Below are 20,838 nucleotides of genomic sequence, written 5' to 3'. Positions count from 1 at the left end.
TGGAAGATAGGATACTGGGCTAGATGGACCTTCAGTCTGACCCAGTATGGCCGTTCTTATGTTGAGAAGGGGAATCTGCTCATCTTCTTAATGTATATACACAAATACAAGGAGTATGGGAAATACTTCCAGTTCTTCCTGTGTATTAGTCCATGACATAAATTATGACTTAATTGGCATCACAGAGACTTGGTGGGATAAGTCTCATGCCTGGGATATTGGTATAGAGGGATATAGCTTGTTCAGGAAGGATAGGAAGGGGGAAAAAAGGGAGGAAGTGTTTCACTATAGACATCAAAAAGGTTTGAGGTCAGGAAGGAGGTGAGGTGGCGAAATTTGCAGATACAAAACTACTCAAGATAGTTAAGTCCAAAGCAGACTGCAAAGAGTTACAAAGAGATCTCACAAAACTGGGTGACTGGGCAGCAAAATGGCAGATGAAATTCAATGTTGATAAATGTAAAGTAATGCACATTGGAAAGCATAATACCACCTATAAATATAAAATGATGGCGTCTAACTTAGCTGTTACCACTCAAGAAAGAGATGTTGGAGTCATTGTGGATAGTTTTCTGAAAACATCCACTCAGTGTGCAGCTGCAGTCAAAAAAGCTAACAGAACGCTGGGAATCATTAAGAAAGGGATAGATAATAGGACCTATGACTCTATAGTAATTTTACATGTTCCTCCACCCCCTCCCCAAGCCATCTAGCCCTTTTTAATGCTTACTTGTGGATTTTTGGCACTTGCCCCCTCTGAATCCAGTTTAAAGTCCTCCACACTAGGTTGGCATGTAGTGGCTTTGCTAAAATCACAGGTTACATTGTGCTTAAAGTGATAACTTGATACAAATTAATGGAGTCCCTTCCAGAGGAGATGTGGCTGTGTACACTTAACCCCTCCCCCCGCCCCCCAATATTGTATGGCTTTTATGATCTCAATCAAAAAGTCACATTTACTGAAATATTACTATGTGCAAAAGACAGACTTTTCTTACTTTTCTATTTTCAGATATAAAACAATACAATTTTAAAATTTCACATATGACCAAAGAAAACACAAGATGCCCCAACATAGGGAAGTTGTATGCATCAATTTTTCCTGGACAGATTTACAGGCTATCAAAGGTTGCCAAAACATCTTCTGGGGCTTATGTGATATTCTCCCCACTCAGTGATACTGATGCACTGTGATGTCGTGATACTTATGTTACAACGTAAACATAATGATGCAACATCAGGACATTGCAAAGTCATGACAATGCTATGATGTTGCATCAGTTTCCTCTACATGAAAGACAGAGTAGACCTTTCAGCATGAATTTTAAATGATACATTCTTTTTCCCATCTGTAGCCTATATTCTAACTTCTAATGACTTATTTACCCATGTTTGTACCTTTGATTAAAAAACCCCACAACAACTTGGACAATTAGTGATACAGTAACACTAAAGCTACTGCTTCTTACCTCATGAATTGAATTGAAGAGACTCCAATCAAAGTATGTTAATTCTAAGGCAAGATCCCAGGTGTTAATTCCCAAAATTCTCACAGACCTTTGCAGTGATTCCTCATTTTCAGCATATGGATTCTAAGTCAATGGACAGAAACAAAAGGATCCTGAGCAATTCCCAGATGCTCTGCCCTGAATTAGCTACTGTACTGAAGTAAAAGCCCAACATTGAGAAAGTAATCTCCCTGAGTGCACTTAATTTTTTCATCATACTGTTCACCTTCAATGAGTTACAGCCTGTTTAACAAACAGGAGAATGTGATCAATGTCTTCTTATTGCATTAGGCCCTCTCTCTCTCTAAAACGTGATTATAAAACACTGACCAGGCAGACAGCGTAATGAAAGTAAAATCCTTGGACTCACTATGGCCTGTTATCAGAAATAATGCTCCAGCAAGTTTTGTATTAAAAATAAAGACAATGTATGGTGAGTTCCAGTAAGGAAACAGACCAGATTTATAGTACAGAATATACATATAACGTACTTGCATCCCAGAATGCACATTTACAAGTTACATAAAACCATCAATTTTGTGATGAAAAATGGCTTACTTTGAGTGCAACTGTCAGGCAGCAATAAAAAATTGTGAGGCCTAATTCACGAAAATTACTGAGCGTATTACTGTGGAACTCATTAATACCACTGGAGTTGAGGATCATTTGCCATTGCTATTGTAAATTTGATTTTCAAAAAGGTTTCTCTCTCATTTTTATGTCATCAGTCTGAAATTTGGCACAAGTCGTCTGCCCAGATGAAAGCTGATTTTGATCAGTTGAGACATCATTTTAGTGCTTTTTTTTTGACAGATACAAAATAAAATTTAAAACCCTCCACAAAACTCTCTGTAACTAATTAAACTAGATTGCTTATCGCTTGCTGGGGACGTTTTGCTAGTAACATTTTTTAAAGGTGGCTAACAGTCTGCAAACAATGTGGAAGATACATGATGATAACAGCATGTCAACTCATCCAATAAAATGCAACTAGACATTTCTCTTGCATAGGACAAATTCATGAAGTCTAATTATACTGATAATGTACCACAGCAGTTGGAATACTCATACACTTGTTTCTACATAGTTGCAATGTCGGCAAAAGATTGTTGAAAAGCTCATTTATTGAAGACCTAACTGTACCTGACAGGTGCTGGTCTACACTGCAGGTGGTGTATAGTAGCACCACCCCAAGAGATACTCTGAGAGGGACTGCACCTAGGAGCATGGGTTCACTCTGCGGGTCTGCCTAGTTCCCCTGGCAGACATAAGCCTCTTTGTGCAGTAGCCATCCTAGGGAGGAACAGATGCTGAACGCAGCAGAGCATGAAAAAGGCTATTATGCATTGGCCCTAAAAAGTGGCTGAGAGGCACAAGGAAATAAGGCTCCTTACACTGGCTCTCTCCATCCCCACCCCATTTCCATCCCTGCACACGGACCAAGCGCTATTTGACTTTTAATTTTTCTCTCTTAACAAATGTCAATGAATTGACCAAACCCTTTAAACGGGTATAAAAGCTTAAGCCTATCTGACACATTAACTAATTCCACTGCTGTTTAGTAAAGACACTCAAATTCAGGAACATTTATTTTAAAAGGGACGATTAGCTCAATAAATTACAGAAAGAGACTTTGGCAGTTATTTATGCTACAGCTGCCTTTCTGCAAATAAGTCCAGACAAGTTTTATTAAGGAAATTGGAAAAATAAATTGTACACTGAAAGTATCATTATAATTGAAAAACTACTCGGCTTAGACTTGGAATCAGACAAATCGACCATTATACAGCTTGAGATCATACAGTCTTACCAAAGTCTCAGTCAGATCTTTTCTGTAGACAAACATCCGACTGGTTGCCTCGAGAGATTTTGAGATAGCCGGGTCATTTGGTTGTAGTTCGTGTTTTTCTTTAAAATATATATATTAAAAAAAAGTCAGAAGCCTCAGAATAGAAGTCTACATGCTACATAAATAACCAAGTTCCACATGCAAACAAATGCCACAAGGAAAAATTTGTTTTCGCAATTGTAACCGAGTATTGTACGTAGTATTTAATGATTTACTCAACCTGCTCCCATTTATCCACCAGGCTCGAGATACCACTATCTATGTGGCGTACAGTAAATACAATCAAAGCAAGATGTCCATAAAGCTGAATTATTCAGGTCTGTGCCAATCTGCACAAGTGCTTTCAGCTCCTTAGTAGTAAATGATACATTTACATTTGAACCACTATTTACAAGGAGTAAAAAGTTTTGAAATCATTTTTGAATGAAAACATCCTCGTTTATTTAATCAAGTGGTTTAATAAAAATTACATCTTTAACATTTACATTGCTGACACAAACAAAAGATGCAGCAGATCTCTAACTCATGCAGATGTTATAACAACCAGAAAAGGGAAATACATGGGAGTTATGCACAGACCATGCTACTGATAGTATATAACAATCAGGACACCTTAGTTTTGATAGCACTGAATGAATTAATCAAGGAGAAGAGGTAACAATCTGTGGCTTACAAATGTTATTGAACAAGTGACATTCTTATTGTTGGTTTTTAATTCCTTTTGAAATTTATCAGACAAGTAGTAGTGATTATTATTTTAGTTCTTTCTCTAGAAACAAGCATATATAGGCTGTTAGATAATACTATGCTTCATTATTTATGAATTGCTGGTTTTCTTTAGCTATCAAAGCTAGCAATGAAGTTATCACCATTATTATTTAGCAGCAAATCCTGCCTCCTAGTTACACAGACGCACAAGACCTGAAAAGCAGCAGAACCACTGTTATTTTGCAGTTCTAAGAAGGCACTTCAGGCACGTTAGGGCACAGGCAGGGGCATGACAAGTATGTTTGGATATTATGTGGATCTGCTGGCCAAAACTCCCACTTAAATGTGGTCGCATGGCTGCTCCTCACGCAGGCTCTGGGTTGCAGGGGCAGGATGCCATCCCCTCAACACCTGCATGGGTACCCTGCACAAAGTTTGTTTGGGATCTGCATGGGGGGGGGGAGAGACTTTGACCTTATATTTTGAATGAGATAAATTAATGTGCCATAATTTATTGTATTTATCCATTTTAGGTGAGTACATATAGGACTAGATCCTCAACTTCAATGGAGCTACACCAATTTATGCCAGCTGAGGACCTGGCCCATACATTTTAAATCTATTCATTAGCCTCTTTTGTAGATCCAGCTTCTTATTTTTATGCAACTAGTTAAATCACCATCTTTGTATTCACTAAGAGTAACAGGGGATACTATAAGTAGGGCCCTCTCAAATTCACGGTCCATTTTGGTCAATTTTACGGTCATAGGATTTTAAAAATCATAAATTTCATGATTTCAGATATTTAAATCTGAAATTTCACCGGGTTGTAATTGTAGGGGTCCTGACCCATAGAGGAGTTGTGCGGTGTGTGGGAGGTGCTGCAAGGTTATTGCAGGGGGCAGCTGCAGTACTTCTACGCTTACTTACTGGGCAGCTGGAGAGTGGTGGCTGCTGGCCGGGAGCCCAACTCTGAAGGCAGAGCTGCCACCAGCGGCAGTGCAGAAGGAAGGATGGCATGATATGATATTGCCACCCTTACTTCTCCACTGCTGCCTGCAGAGCTGGGCCCTCAGTCAGCAGCCGCCACTCTCTATCCGCCCAGCTCTGAAGGCAGCAGTGCACAGATAAGGGTGGTATGGTATGGTATTGTCACCCTTATCTCTGCACTGCTGCTGGCAGGGTGCTGCCTTCAGAGCTGGGTGCCCGGCGAACAGCCACCACTCTCCAAACACCCAGATCTGAAGGCAGCGCAGAAGTAAGGGTGGCAACTTACTGTGACACCCCGAAAATAATCCTGTGACCCCCTGCAACTCCCTTTTGGGTCAGGACCCCCAATTTGAGAAACATTGGTCTCCCCCGTGAAATCTATATGGTACATGGTAAAAGCACACAAGACTAGATTTCACGGTCCATGGTGCATTTTTCATGGCTGTGAATTTGGTAGGGCCCGAACTATAAGCAAAACAGCTTCCCAAAGATCTTAAGATCTGACAGACACCAAAGGAAATGATGGGGCCAGGCAGGTCAAATAGATCAATAGTGTCAGCCTGTGATTTGTGTGATCTCCCTTGAAAGAGACAATAAACCTTTCTTTGTTAAGCAAGAATGACTAAAATAAGAGAAAAAAAAAGCTACAAATTAGGATAATCCCAACAGCCTTTAATCAGAGAAAGTATTACTTGGGTTGCTTCAGATAGCAACATTTTACACATTTTCTACCCATCCCTCATCCACCCATTACAGAAAATTCATAACTTATCCCTCTAGCACACAATGCTACTCATCCTCATTTTAAGGCAAGTCATACCTCAAGACCTTCCCAAGTTCATTTAAATATGAAACTAGGAGGCTTATCTGTGGAAAAACCTTATAACATATTTCTAATCACTGAAAGTCCTTTGCACTCCAATCCGGGTGAGGAAATGCAATAACCTACTGTACCCAAGAATTAGCTGTTGTCATGGAAACAACTCTCTAGTAGGCAGCTCCTTATTGTTACTATGGTCATCCAGCTGTGGACCCATACTGGAACAGTTACATCCTTGCACTTGAAAATCTCAACTATCTTTTTATACATGAGATACAGTAAAAGGTTAGATGAGTGAAAATTATTTACCCCCAGAGAATGTGACAGTAACCAGAGTCAGGTCCTCCTCTGCATGCTGGATTTTTTCTGCTATAATTTTCAGTATCTCCTGAGCTGAAGTGGATACTTTAGTTTTTACGCTGACATAGGAATGTTCTGTTATATACACACGGCAGAAAACTGCACAAAGGAAGAAAGAAATGTCCATAAATAGATGAGGACATATACTACTAGGAGGTGGAAGAATTTCACAAACCAAACTGTGGCAATGCCTTGGCTGTTATTCTGTTTGACAATAATCTTTGACAGCAGGAGCTACTGTTGCAGTACATTGACCTACAGGCACACGAACCTCTTAACACAAACATCATCATTTTTCCCTTCCTCCTCTCCCTGGGAAATCACAAGGACATAATAAAGAACAGTATAGTGCTTCACCAACATACAGTTAGAATTCCTGTAGGTATTTACTGCAGAGCAGGTAATCTCTAACACTTTTATTTTGACAGGTTTCAGAGTAACAGCCGTGTTAGTCTGTATTTGCAAAAAGAAAAGGAGTACTTGTGGCACCTTAGAGACTAACCAATTTATTTGAGCATAAGCTTTCATGAGCTACAGCTCACTTCATCGGATGCGTACTGTGGAAAGTACAGAAGACGTTTTTATACACACAAACCATGAAAAAATGGGTGATTATCACTACAAAAGGTTTTCTCTCCCCCCCACCCAACTCTCCTGCTGGTAATAGCTTATCTAAAGTGATCACTCTCCTTACAATGTGTATGATAATCAAGGTGGGCCATTTCCAGCACAAATCCAGGGTTTAATAAGAACGTCTGGGGGAGGGGGGGTAGGAAAAAACAAGGGGAAATAGGTTACCTTGCATAATGACTTAGCCACTCCCAGTCTCTATTCAAGCCTAAGTTAATTGTATCCAATTTGCAGATGAATTCCAATTCAGCAGTCTCTCGCTGGAGTCTGGATTTGAAGTTTTTCTGTTGTAATATCGCAACTTTCATGTCTGTAATCGCGTGACCAGAGAGATTGAAGTGTTCTCCGACTGGTTTATGAATGTTATAATTCTTGACATCTGATTTGTGTCCATTTATTCTTTTATGGGACTCTACGTTGCGATATTACAACAGAAAAACTTCAAATCCAGACTCCAGCGAGAGACTGCTGAATTGGAATTCATTTGCAAATTGGAGTCATCACTTTAGATAAGCTATTACCAGCAGGAGAGTGGGGTGGGGGGAGAGAAAACCTTTTGTAGTGATAATCACCCATTTTTTCATGGTTTGTGTGTATAAAAACGTCTTCTGTACTTTCCACAGTATGCATCCGATGAAGTGAGCTGTAGCTCACGAAAGCTTATGCTCAAATAAATTGGTTAGTCTCTAAGGTGCCACAAGTACTCCTTTACTTTTATTTTGGATACTTTGAAGACAAGTTTCCTCTTCTCTCTTTTTCCTTTTCAAGCTCAGCTGTTGATATTTTTTGCTTCCTTTCTTTCAGGATCAGAAGAATCATAATTCTTTCTGTATACTTCAGATCTTCCACCTTGCTTATTTTGAACTTCACCTTCGAAGTTCTAAGAGTGGCTCTCTCTAGTCTTCCTCCATCAATCCATTTATCTAACTTACCTCGCTAGCCATCCAAATCACATACACATCACCATAACATCTTAGCAGACGTGGGGACTGTTCTAACAGCAGTATAATTAGTTCAAGTACAGCTCCTTTTTGGAACATGTGCATCACACCTGTAAGGGACTGATCTGGAGAACTGCCAAAGTGCCTGTAACTTCCATTGAAGTCAAAGGGAGATTCAGGTACTCAATAACTCTCACTAATAACCTTTCAGCTGGTCTAAGGAGAAAGAATTCAAAGGTCTATCTTGAAATGGGTTTGTCTGGCATGACAGTAACCGCATCATCATAGGATCAGCTCAGTTAGTACTTCTCTTGTTTCTGTTACAAAATTTCAGGGACCCAGGTTTTGCAGAACTGAAATCTTAGTCAGTCATGTGGATTGTAGTAGTAATGTAAGAGAGGAGAAACACACCACCAGACATGTATAATCAGTATTTCAAAAATGACATCATCTGTCAACGAAGCTCACTACCAGAATGGTCTTTATTTTGTACTCACTTTGGTGCTTCATTAATCATTGCTTTTTTTAACCTATAATTTAGTTTTTTTTTCCTACAGACAGACTGAGACAACAAAAGTATAGAGATGATCCTTTCTCTCCTCTACAAATGAGATTTCTTTTGTCTCTACTGACAGATGTATACAACAATAGCTCTGCCTCTGCTTCACAAACCTTTCCAACTGCAAGGCATTTTCATTAACTTATGCTACACTAGAGGATGTTGGTCAGCAACTTTACTCTAGTGAAAAACCACAATTTTGTTGTTTTGAAGTAGAGGAGGAGAGAGAACCTTAAATTTTAACCCTTACAAAAACATCTCAGTCGGTTGATGTAAGAATTTTTTGTTAGCCTGTCTCTGTTGGCAGGCAGTAAATCAGGTGTTCATCCTGTGACAGAATCTGTCTTTGGAATAGCTAAAAATCATGAAAAGGTACACATCATCTTTATGATACCAGCTGTAAAAAAAAAAAAGGGGGCGGGGTGGGAATTGACAGGATTATTTGACTTCCCTATGGAAAGTGTTATCAGACCTGCCTACAATGGTTACCAGAAAAGCCAGTGATTTTCCTCTTGGCTGAAATGTCTTCCCACTCCTCCAGGATTCTCTGCCATTGGGGGTGGGAGGGAAGGGGCAGTGACAGGGGACCAACAGCAAACACAATCTTTAATTTTAAATTGGGCCAATAATGTCTCCCTTACTTTAAATGGATCTGGACCACCCTAGATGTCAGGTACTCATGAACTGTCACCTTTACGGCCTGCCCAAACTTTATTCCCCACTCATATTTTGAATGTCAGATTTGTGGTTGCTATTGCTATGGAGCCACTGAAAGCCTAGAGATGCCACGCTGCACCTACTTTACGAAGTACAGAACAGAACTCAGAGTCTAGGGGAAGTACGGTGTGGACTAAGTTAGTTTTAAATCACCTTTGCACTCTTCTGATCCTGGGCTGCTCCCCGGGCCCAAGAGGCCTCCAGTATAATTTAGACCGAGCTGGAGATCTGTGTAAGTTACAGCAGCCTCCCCAGAATGCCCTATGGACTGCAGCACTACCTGCAGCATCCACAACCCTGACATGTCCCTCCTGACCACAGCACCCCATCCTGGCACTCCAAGGGTGGAAGTCTTATGACTGTCTGCTTCAGTTCCTACTTCAAGGGAATTTTCCTCCAGCTGCATATGGGGCTTTGAGGGCCCCTTTATACCACTTTGGCCCTTTTATATGTCATAAAGGAGCCAGAGCAGGGGTGAGGATCTCACCGTGAAATTTTTAGAGGTTGTCTTGTGGGCCTGAAATCCCAACAAATCTGAACGTCAAGCCACAAGTTAGGTAGTATAAGATAACCCTAGAGAGCTATAAGGTAATCCTAGAGAGCACCACAGAGAAATACTTCTCTGAATATTTAAAGAGCACAGTTATGATAACCATAAATGGGCATTAATTATACTCTGATCTGAGTTGAACTTGTAGAGTTTTTGGACCTTCAGTTACCATTGTGGACTAGAAAATGTTGCAGGAGTGACTTAATAAAGTGAGGGACTTCACTCTGGTGTTCTCTGCTTAAGCATGGGTCTAGTGTCTCTATACACAGTAGTTTCACCTCACACAACAATCTGGAGCCATGATATAATTGTCCTCTCTCCCTCAGTCCCATAAAGCTGTCAATGCATAATGCTTCACTTTATTATTGCATTACCAACAATGAAGGCGAAGTGCATTTTGTCGTGGATGATATTAACGTGAAGGGGCGTGTTGCATTCCACTTGCAAACAAGTTTTGGGGGAGAAGATTGTAACAATAGATATTGGAGCCAGGAGCCCTCAGATGACAGGAATATTAACCTTTTGCAATCTGGAGCCATATCAAGAGCCTGGAAATAAAGTCCAATCTCTTGCCAGCACTCCTGTGAGTCACATACCTTTATTACTGAGATGCTGGGGTGGGAAAGGAAGAGAGGAAAAAAGGGGCCCTGAGACATCATGTTACAGTTGGAGCCCTGCATAAGGCATCAGACAGAAATGTATTCTCACTGCATTAGATCTTTCTTTTTTTATAGTTCCAGGTTATTATTCAGAAGTTGTAAGTTTGTAGTTGAAAATGTTCCTTAAGGGAAGCCTTTATGTAGAAATATTCTTGTACCAATATTTAGAGGTGTTGCACTGAGCTTTTCCTCTAATGCTTCTAAATCATACTTACTTTCCTCTGTTTCATTCATGGTGCCTTTGTGCTGGTGCCAGTTCTCCTTGAGACTGAATTGGTGGAAAAAGGCTTTATTCTAAGAAGGGATAAATAAATTAAAAAAAGAATAATGAATGTATGTGTTCCTGCCCTTTACAAAGCAATAACTGCATGTAGAATGCTCTAGATATGTCTAGCCAAAATGTGTTCATAGGAAATCCACCCATCCATTGTTGGACAAATAAAGTGGGAGTTGTCTTACTTAACAACAACAGTAGAGATGGGGAATTCTGAGGAAGTTAAACATGTCTAGGCTAAGCAGTGCAAACATTGCAAGGGGCTCTAATCACATTCATAGTTCATTTCTTACATACGGTCCTAAATAGCAACTGTCAATTGGCCTAGTCAGCAATTTCTCTACAATCTCATTTTCTGCTTTCTACATTTCCAAAATAATATTTTTAAGCTTATTACACACCTCAACTTCAGTCCAGTGAATTTCATGAGCACAGCAATTCACTGTCATGCAGCGCTTATGTTGACATCTCCCTTTTGCATCCTTTCCTTCTAGTTAAATAGGCACAAATTCATGTTTCTCTGTGTGTGTATGTCCCTGTCACAGCACAACTCCCTTTACTCTGACTGACTACCTGACATTTGTAGCCAATGTCTTTGCTAGATTTGTTTGTGTCTGTCTTCCTGAATTCAAACCTGTATCTATCCAGCCAGGAAAGGGTATGCTGTTAGGCTCCTATTGAATGCTGACATCTCAAAACATGTTGTTAAAATGCTAATAATATCACAGCCACTTTAGGTCAGCACACACAGCTGAAACCAGAGCTGTGCTGGCTGGGGGGAAAAAAGCTTTTAGCAGCATTGCAGGCCTAGACTCTCGGATGTGTCCTGTCATGTTTTTGGCCAACAGTCATTTTTAATTAGGCCGAGAAGAGGTTATGAGCAAGCAAGCAATGTAAAAGTCAAATATATGTATCCTGTATTACCTTTCTGTGAGGTGAATATTCATCTACAGTGCTGAAACAAAGGGATAATTTGAGTTATTCATTCTATTCAAAGATTAGAAAAGGAATTTGCAGCCAGCCAAAAGTTTATAACATAATATACTCACTATAAAGTTAGTGCAGAGTTCCTTCAGTGTGAGTTGAGGTCACCCAGTTGCACCCAGGAAGAAGTTAGTAGGTCATAGGATCAAGCCCTAGCATACTACACTAAAAGCCTTAGGGCCAGATCATCAGCTTATGTAAAGCAAAACTATGCTGATTTACACCAGCTGAGGTGTACATTTACAAAAGGTGTGTCCAGTCAATGTCCTTTAACATATTTCAGTGTGCACAGTGTACTTGGCAAAGTGGTTCACTGTGAACATTCACATTTTTATATGCCAGTACAAGACAGAGCATGGACTAGTGGTCAGATCAGGGAACTCGAGTCAGGAGTTCTGGGACCCATTTCTGTTTTTGTTAAAACTCCTTTAAACTCAAGGGTTGTCTATATATACAGCTATTCAGTAACAGCTATGCCTGAATAGCTCCATGTGTAGACACATACATTCTAGAACAGTTAAGCTAAATAAAAACAAGTAACTCTTGTTTTGGAATATGAGAGTCCACAACATGAAGTTATTCAATAATAGCTGTTCCCGAATAGTTCTACATGTAGACAAGCGCTCAGGCTACCTCTGACCTAGTGACCCCCTTAGGAAGCTTAACCAATCACAGAAACGTAGCAAACCTTGGGAAAAGTGAGATAGTCCATATAAACAATGATTTCACAGATTTGAATGTAAAATATCTAAATATCTAATTACACCAAACTGTGAAAGTTTCATGGTATGAGTGATTGCAAAACAGACTTTTGAGGCTATAAGAGTAACAACTGCTGGATAACTATTTGCTTTTAATAGATTGAAACCCATTTGTTTAATCATATAATCTGGGATGAAAATATAAGTGCTGCAAACCTGTTTGATACTACAGAAAACAAATAAGAGATTCATCCCTAGGGATAAGAACTGGTCACAGTCAATGTCAAAGCTCTCTTTGATCTCAACATGATCAAGTAACAACAAAAAAATTCTATTTACTTGAAACATATGCATTAAAATGTCTTTTAAAATATAATTAGTATTGAAGAACAAACTTGCCATGTTAGTTGCAAAAGAGGGTTGAGTAAATGTTTCATGGTAAAAGAAGTCCTGCCCACTCACAAACAATACAGTATATTGTATCAGTTATTTTAAATAATTCATTGCTAATTACTGGTAAGGCTAAGATTTTGTCACGGAGGTCACAGAAGTCACAGAATCTGTGACTTCCAGAGACCTCTGTGACATTTTCCACTTCAGCCCCGGGGCAGCCAGCCGACGGGGGCCCCACAGCTCCAAGTCACTGCAGGGTGGAGGAGGATGGGGGAGGGCACCCAGGAGTTCCAAGCCGCTGCGGGCGGCAGGGGACACCCGAAGCTCCAGCAGCGGTGGGTGTTGGACCCTCCTGCCTCCCCATTTTGTCAGTTATTTTTAGTAAAAGTCAGGGACAGCTCACAGGCTTCCATGAATTTCTGTTTATTGCCTGTGACGTGTCCGTGACTTTTACTAAAAATAACCGTGACAAATGGGTCATATTTTGCCACACTTACTCACACTGAGTAGTACTCTACTCCACAAGTACTCTACTCTCACCAAAATTAATGGGAGTAATTGTATAGTACCTTACTCTACAACATGAGAAAAATTGGACTAATTTGGCTTTATATAAAAAGAAAGGTTATTTATACAACACCATGGCTGTTGTTTTCCTTGTACTGTAGTTATATTACTTATCCTTTCGTCTTTCTCTGTGCTAAAGAAAAACGTAAATAAAAAAAGTAAATTATACCCAAAAAAATGAGGGTTGAGCAAAATCGATACTTACTGACGACGATGCATTCCAAGTATCTTTTGAAATTCTTTCAATTCCTTCTCGAGTATGGGATATTCATATACATCATCTAACACATTTCTGTATATTGTCTGAAAAAATAAAAAAGGGTATCTGCACATATCTGATGACTGAAAGAAATATTATATATCATATCAGCAGCCTCCATCAAATGAAGCATTACCCTAATAAAATAAATTCCAGGAATGTTTTAAAATGGGTCCTGTAATCCAGACAGTTCCTGTTTAAATAACTAAACCAGTCAGTGTCTGGCTACTGTACAGAGAAGTATTCTTTGTATACCATAACCAAAGGATAGCGCTAAGGTGTCAGCAGTCTGTGGAAAGATTTAAAACGGCACTTTTGTTTGTTACTTTAAACCTGGTTTAGCTCATACCAATCTACTTTTAAGCATGAAAATAGATCACACCATCATCACTCGATCAAAACAATGACATTAATAATAATTAATCAATTGATTTGACTACTAAGATTAGGAGTATTTTCATTTATTTTCTGCATTTACATCCAAAAATTTTCTAGTCCCAAAATCTCTCACATGGAAATGACAGGATGCTCCTAGTCTCAGATTAACAAGCAAATAAATCTTATGTTCTTGATTTTTTGCATTTCCTGAATGTCATTATTCAAACCCTTCTGAGAGCCTCAACTAATTATGGAAGACATTTGACCTTAGATATAAAGTAAACAAATTATACTGACTTTGACACTTGAAGTCATTATGGAGGCAAACATTTTCTCTTTCATCTTCTATACCCATCCAGAAGTTTATACAGAGTTTCTCCTGGCTAACAAATGGGGACCATATACTAAAGGCCAAATTATCAGTCCAACTTCACAAACTGTGGGCATAAATAATTTTGGACTGCAATTTCATATGCAATTTTTTCAGGTGCAATTCAGACCAACTGAACATTAGCAGTAGCAGTAGAGGTACTGTGGTGGTGCCTTAAGCCACAGTCAGGGATTGGGGCCCAAAGTGCTTGGCTCTGTAGATAAACACAGAACAAAGAGACAGCCCCTGCCCCCAGGGGCTTACAATATAAACCAACATTTAATAAAATGTAAATCCCCCATTGTTGGCGCAGTTGGTGCCCAAATCCTAGCACTGTTTTATACATGGAATGTCCCTAGAGCAGAAACCCTGGGGCCCCTACTTCTATGTGCTCTGCACCAGTCACAAGGAACTCAAATAGCAAAGAAGCCCAAAACTTTCTGCAAGATTAGTTTAGCACTGCAGGGTTCTTAAGTTTACCATGAGTGAATCCATAACAGAAAGTGCCCCCAACCAAGTCCCTAAATGAAGGTAAAGAGTTTTACTTCAGGAAAGGAGAAGGAGCTCAGGCAGTCTCCCAAGAGAATTCCTTCCTTCCATCAGAAGTAGGAAATAGACAGATCTAGGCCCAGCATAGCATTACTATTTTAATGACAATCAAGCTACAGTTGCAGTTAGAAATCACCGAGACAGGACAGTAAGGGCTTGTCTATGCGAAAATACGCAAGAGTCCATATCAGAGGGGTGTAAATTCTAGTGTGCAAAAGTGTATCACGCAGTAGCTAGCCCATATGGACTCTGCTGGTCCCTAGTATGTGTTAATGTAGTTCCATTTCAAACAGCAATTACATTAATATGCACTAGTAACTTTTAGTCCACACCAGCAGGGTCCACATAGGCTACTTAATGCGTGACACACTAGTGTGCACTAGAAGTTACACCCTGCTGGTGCAGACGAATGCATCATACAGACAGACCGAACACTCCTTGCTCATAAGTAAGGCAGAAATTTAGGGCATGTCTACACAAGCACTTACTTCACACCAAGCTGGAATGTAAATCTACAGTTCTCCAGCATGCCGCCCACTAACTATCCATGTGGGCCCTGCTGATCTGCACTAAAAGTTCCTAGTGTGCACTGACATACGTGCCATGCAGTATGTGCTTGTGTAGAGAGGCCCCTTCTTTCTCAAAATGCATAATGGAGTTACCAGGGTATCCACGAGCACCTGTCAAACAGTACAGAATAGATGTTCAGTGTTAGGCTGATGCAGTGTTTGCTGAAAGGGGCATAAAATGCTGTCCCAGTCTATGTTATTTGGAACCCTGATTTGGGAAGTTCTGGACTGGTAAAGAACATGAGTACACCTGTGGATATTTCCTTTACCTGTTAATTTTTTTCTTCAAAATATTAGTCTAGAGCGCCTCCCTTTAAAGATTACCCACCCTTTTACAAGGTTTCGTATTAGAACTCAGTGTTTATTTCCAGTGTCTCACATAACAGATATTCAGTTGAAACTTAAAAATCAATGAGGCATTAAGCCCCTTATATGTAGAAGGTCGCTTGGTCATACTGTTTCCATCTATAGGCAGAGAGGACTTATGCCCTAATCACTGACCTAGTATAAAAGGTCTCAAAGGTAAGAAAAATTATGCCCAATATTTTTCTCATTTGGGATTTTCAACACACATACCTAAGAATCTGTTATTTATAGTATTAAAGTGCATCAGTGAGTATTACAGTACCTTTAAAAACTGCTTTAAATGCTCATCTTCATGTAACCAGTCTTTGTAGAGAGAAGTCCACTGAGACACCAAATGCAAGACTTTTCGTTTTCTACAGGGAACATCTGCATTTTCTTCCTTGCCTTGATCATTCTTAGCACAATAGGTACAATACGTTAAGGAACAGAAGCCTGGGGTATCATTAAAATGTAGAAATTAAAGGGGGAAAAGAACAGTTAGGTCATATCATCCATCCTTCCTGGCAGTGCAGAATTTTTCATTATACGATATAGTCTGAAGTACTTTATCCTGTGTAGTTTAGGAAATTGAGAAAGGTTATCAACTTTTAGGAATGAAATACACAGTACAGAAACGTCAGCTGAGCCTCATTGCTACCTGAATATATTTCTTCTTTATAGATTGGGGACACAATTCTGTAAAAGGAAAACCAATTTAAAAGGTATTACACAACGTTGAGTCATATCTTTTCTCTGCAACTGATATAGATGCAAACATGATTTACTGTTGGAAGCAGGACAATGCATCATTAAATACAAACATTACATTTTGGAGCATAGGAATTCTTTTTGTTCCCCAATATATAATTATGCATCAGTGAAAATAACACATTATTTTAAAAAAAGTAAAAGGGATCAATTTCGACCATTTCCCCCCAAGTCTCAATGCAAATAAAAGCAACAGGAGAAAATTGCCACATCACACAATCTACTTATTACTGCCTCTTACCCATTCTTTCTTTCCTCAAGTATAGAGAATCATTTGTTTGCACAATTTTGTGCATCATGTTATTAAAACTGAAACTTGAGAAATCAGTTCATTTTACAGCAACAAGCTAATTAAAAGAAACAGTCGACATCATATGGAGGTAGGTGGAACATTTTCCTGAAAAAACATGTTTTCCATCTTTAAAGTGGGATATAGAATATATAGTACCATATCATTAAAAGGTTATAAGATATACACCAATTATCTTCCCCTTACGACACATTAAAATCTGTAAATTATATAGATGTGAGTATTTTTAGGAGCTGTCTGTATCAGAGGAAGCATAGTCTGGGTAAGTTTAAGTCTAATTTTGTAATGGTATTTTGTAAATGTCAGTATAAACCAATGAATAGATTTTTTTTTTAAAGCACTGGGTTGAACTGTCCCATGGCTTCTGGGGGTTGGGGGGAGGAGGGGTAGGCAACTTTGGTTTCATTCATGTTTCAAACACTATATTTTAAATTTATAATTGATTTTTTGTAGATGTAGGAACATTAACTACCCTTTACATTTAACTCCTCCAGATGTTCACTATTGTTGTCATGTATACAAGACATATGGCTATTTGCAGATGGAAGAAAGTAGGATTTAATCAATTCATAATGAAGTATACCTCTACAAAAACTATTAATTGTACTGTTTAATTCAAATCAGGAACATGAGAAGATGAGGAAGCTAAACTAATGTGTCTGTATAAATGTACACAGGTATATTATATACATGCATGTGTGTGTTTACATGAGACAAGAAAAACTATATTAATTTGATAATTGTACACAGATAAGCAACAAAAAGAATAAGGAAATGAACATGTTGAGGTTGAACTCAATCTTATCTCTGTCTTAATGAACTTTTGCATTACAATACAGTCTTCAGTTATGTGGTCACATACTACAATGGAATATATTATGTTTTGCATATAAGTTACTCCTGAGGGCATTCTGCGCCAAAAAATTAAAAATTCTGCACACAATATTTTAAAATTCTGCAAGTTTTATTTGTCAATAAATAAATGCAGAGGCTCCAGCCTGGCAGTGGGGAGCACAGGCCACTAGCTTGCTGAAGGTGGGAGATCACCCTGAAGCCTCCCCACCCTGCACTCCCAAGACACGGACTCAGCAGTGAGGCTGCACCCGACCCTGACACAGCACAAGGGCTGGGCCTGCCCCAGAAACACCCTGGGGCCCTGCCCATCTGCGCCAGGTGTACCAAGTGTGGGGCAGGCTCAATCAGACAGGATCCAAGTGTGGAGGGGCTCAGTGTGGAGGGAATCCAGGTGTGGGGTGAGAGGACTCCGTGTGGGACAGTCTGGGTACAGGCAGCTCAGTGGGGGGTCTAAGTGTGTCGGGGATCTGGATAGAGGCCTGTTGGGGGGGTTCCAGGTACAGGGGCAATGGGACTCAGAGCTTCCAGGTGAAGGTGGTTGGGGTTCAGCAGAGGGGCTGAGTGTGGAGGTCTGGGTGCTGGGGGAGGGGGGCTTGGTGGATGTGGGGAGCACCTTCCTATACAGTGACCCCTCTCCCCATGGTTGAGAGCGATGGGGGCAGAAAGCAGGGGAGGATGCTGAGCTTCCTGCAGCTGGGGGAGGTTTCTGGGGGTGGGTCTGACACAGCCACAGCCACTCCTTGCAGGGGAAGACGAAGTCCCGTCCTTTCCTGCCTCCAGCCCAGCTGTGACTAGCAGCTGATCCTGGCTCACGGTAGGAGCCACTGGCTGGGGTGTCCCCAGCCCCGCAGTGATTTACCTCTCTACCAGCTGCTCCGGGTGCCTGAAATGATGTACCTGCTCTGCTAGGGAGCGGTGCATGATTTCTCTTGCAGCTTCCCTTTGCTGCCCTGTCAGAAAGTCATATTTCTATGGGAAAGCGAAGAAATCTGTAGGTAACATGAATTCTGCACATGTGCAGTGGCGCAAAATTCCCCCAGGAGTAACAAGTGTATATATGTGATCGCATAATTAAAGACTGTATCATGGTACACGGGACAGAAATAATATTGCACATTCAACCATAGTACTGGAATTTCTGATTTTTGGGTGCTTAGGCATGCAACTATAATGCTCTCTTAATGTAGGCTTGTGTGTGTGAGAGAGAGAGAGAGAGAGACACACACACACACACACAGAAACAGATGAAACAAAGCACCTGGTCTGCAACTGCTTGAATTTTGGGGAAGTTCAGATCCAAATCTGGATTTGAAGTTTCTAGTTTGAGTTTCTCTCTCTGGGTAATGAACAGAATGCCAATCTAAACATACTGAACTTTCAGAGATTTCAGTTTTGTATCCAAATCCCAGAATAAACTCCACAGCTCAGGCCTCTCTTTGTGTGGGTCATTATATATAATTAGGCAGTAGCCCACTTTTTTCAACATTCATATGTGCAACCCCTATACATGCATACATACTGTATAGTTTATAGTTTATCGTGTGTGTGTGAAAAGCACAATATTTCCTCCCAAACATCCAGATGGCTATTCTTAATAAGATAAAACTTTAAAAAAATGTTAGCCTCTTGTGGCACATTTCATTATGTGATATAATGGGAAATATGAAATGTCATTTATTGCATCGTTTCCTCGGTTCCAAGAAAATGATAGTCAATGAACTATTAAGATCCATTTCATGCAGATATTCCAAAGGAGTTCTGGAGATAACACTGTTTTAGAACTTTGTCTACACTTTCTTTGTGTTTGATTATATGGCTTAGTTCAGTGGTGGGCAAACTTTTTGGCCCGAGGGCCACATTGGGGTTGTGAAACGGTAGGGAAGGCTGTGCCTCTGCCAACAGCCTGGCCCCACCCCCATCCGCCCCCTCCCACTTCCCGCCCCCTGACTTCCCCCCCTTCAGAATCCCCGACCCATGCAACCCCCCCCCCTACTCCTTGCACCCTGACTGCCCCCTCCCGGGGCACCCTGCCCCAGCCGCCCCTCCAGGACCCCATCCCCTATCCAACCCCCCCGCCTCCCCTCCTCCCGGGACCCCACCCCCTATCCAACCCTGTTCCCTGTCTCCTGACTGCCCCCTAGGACCTCCTGCCCCTTATCCAATCCCCTCTCCCCCCTACCAAAGCAGCAGGACAGGCTTATTGGAAAGCCTTGGAGGTGGGCGGGCACAAACAGCACTACCCGCATGGCAGCGTGGCCGTGGGGGAATGAGGACAGCAGGGGAGGGGCCGGGGGCTAGCCTCCCTGGCCGGGAGCTCAGGGGCCAGGCAGGATGATCCTGCGAGCCAGATGTGACCTGTGGGCCATAGTTTGCGCACCTCTGGCTTAGTTACAATATTTCATTTTTCATCCAGTCTAACTGGCTGAGACATACATTTTTAAGGTGGGGTTTCCTTCCTTCTGTTCTTTGTGGTGGCTTGCTACTAATTTTTAGGGAAGAAAATGAAATGTGGTCACTACTTGTGGATCAATAAAAACTAGATATATTATCTATTAAGCAACTCTTTGAATTTATAGCATATTCCACAACCACAACTTATAAAGTCCCTATGCCAGTTTCATTTTTAACCTCTCTTATACATGGATTAATATTGAGGCAAACCTACTTAACACAATACTGCATAGCAAATTAGGACCAGATTGACACTTGCCCTTGAGCAAATACACATCAGGGGTGAGGGCACAGGGGTGGATAAAAGAAGCCTCCTCCACACGGGCTAAGGTCTTTTATACAGTCACACCAAAGGGTGTATAAATCTCCCAAATGAAGATAGGTACGAGATGAGGCTCAGAGCTCTCTCCTGGCAAATCAATCAGCTGGGGCAGTTTCAGTGCCATGAAGGGGAGCAGGATGCAATGTTCCCTTGACATGGTGTACAAGTATACCCACATTGCATTCTCTGGAGTCCTGGGAGGGGTTGTGACTCCTGTAGGAAAGAAGATGAGGACTATATATACATAACTCTTTCAGTTAATGAAGGATATTGCCTCAGCAATGCCTGGCATAAGTCATCAGTTGTCATGAAGACTGTGTACGTGAGAAGGAAATCATCAAGGAGGGTCTCTGCAGAGAAAAAACAAAAGAATCCCAAAGTACAGTAAGTTACAGAGGTGAGGAGGCAGCCACCTATTGCTGCTAGTGTGCATGTCAGGAATATGACTTGTT

The 20,838-nt window shown here is 40.7% G+C and overlaps 1 protein-coding gene across 6 annotated transcripts in view; it reads right to left on the bottom strand.

Moving 5' to 3' along the window:
• Positions 1 to 20,838, bottom strand: part of RAPGEF5 (Rap guanine nucleotide exchange factor 5) — a 216,142-nt gene that overhangs the window by 25,103 nt on the left and 170,201 nt on the right. For 5 of the 6 annotated variants that reach the window (XM_037890563.2, XM_043541062.1, XM_037890560.2 and 2 more), the window contains exons 12-19: positions 20,658 to 20,736; positions 15,964 to 16,108; positions 13,416 to 13,513; positions 11,490 to 11,520; positions 10,507 to 10,585; positions 6,185 to 6,334; positions 3,319 to 3,416; positions 1,470 to 1,592 (exon numbers count right to left, since the gene is read on the bottom strand). In XM_037890563.2, coding sequence (XP_037746491.1) covers positions 1,470 to 1,592; positions 3,319 to 3,416; positions 6,185 to 6,334; positions 10,507 to 10,585; positions 11,490 to 11,520; positions 13,416 to 13,513; positions 15,964 to 16,108; positions 20,658 to 20,736 — 803 coding nt within the window. The remainder of the gene's footprint in view (positions 1 to 1,469; positions 1,593 to 3,318; positions 3,417 to 6,184; positions 6,335 to 10,506; positions 10,586 to 11,489; positions 11,521 to 13,415; positions 13,514 to 15,963; positions 16,109 to 20,657; positions 20,737 to 20,838) is intronic. The other variant, XM_043541063.1, reaches the window with a different exon arrangement.

This window comes from Chelonia mydas, chromosome 2 (genome assembly GCF_015237465.2).
Source record: "Chelonia mydas isolate rCheMyd1 chromosome 2, rCheMyd1.pri.v2, whole genome shotgun sequence".
NCBI classification, from domain to species: domain Eukaryota; kingdom Metazoa; phylum Chordata; order Testudines; family Cheloniidae; genus Chelonia; species Chelonia mydas.
The sequence above is the reverse complement of the archived record's forward strand: the minus strand, read 5'-3'. Positions and strand labels throughout refer to the sequence as shown.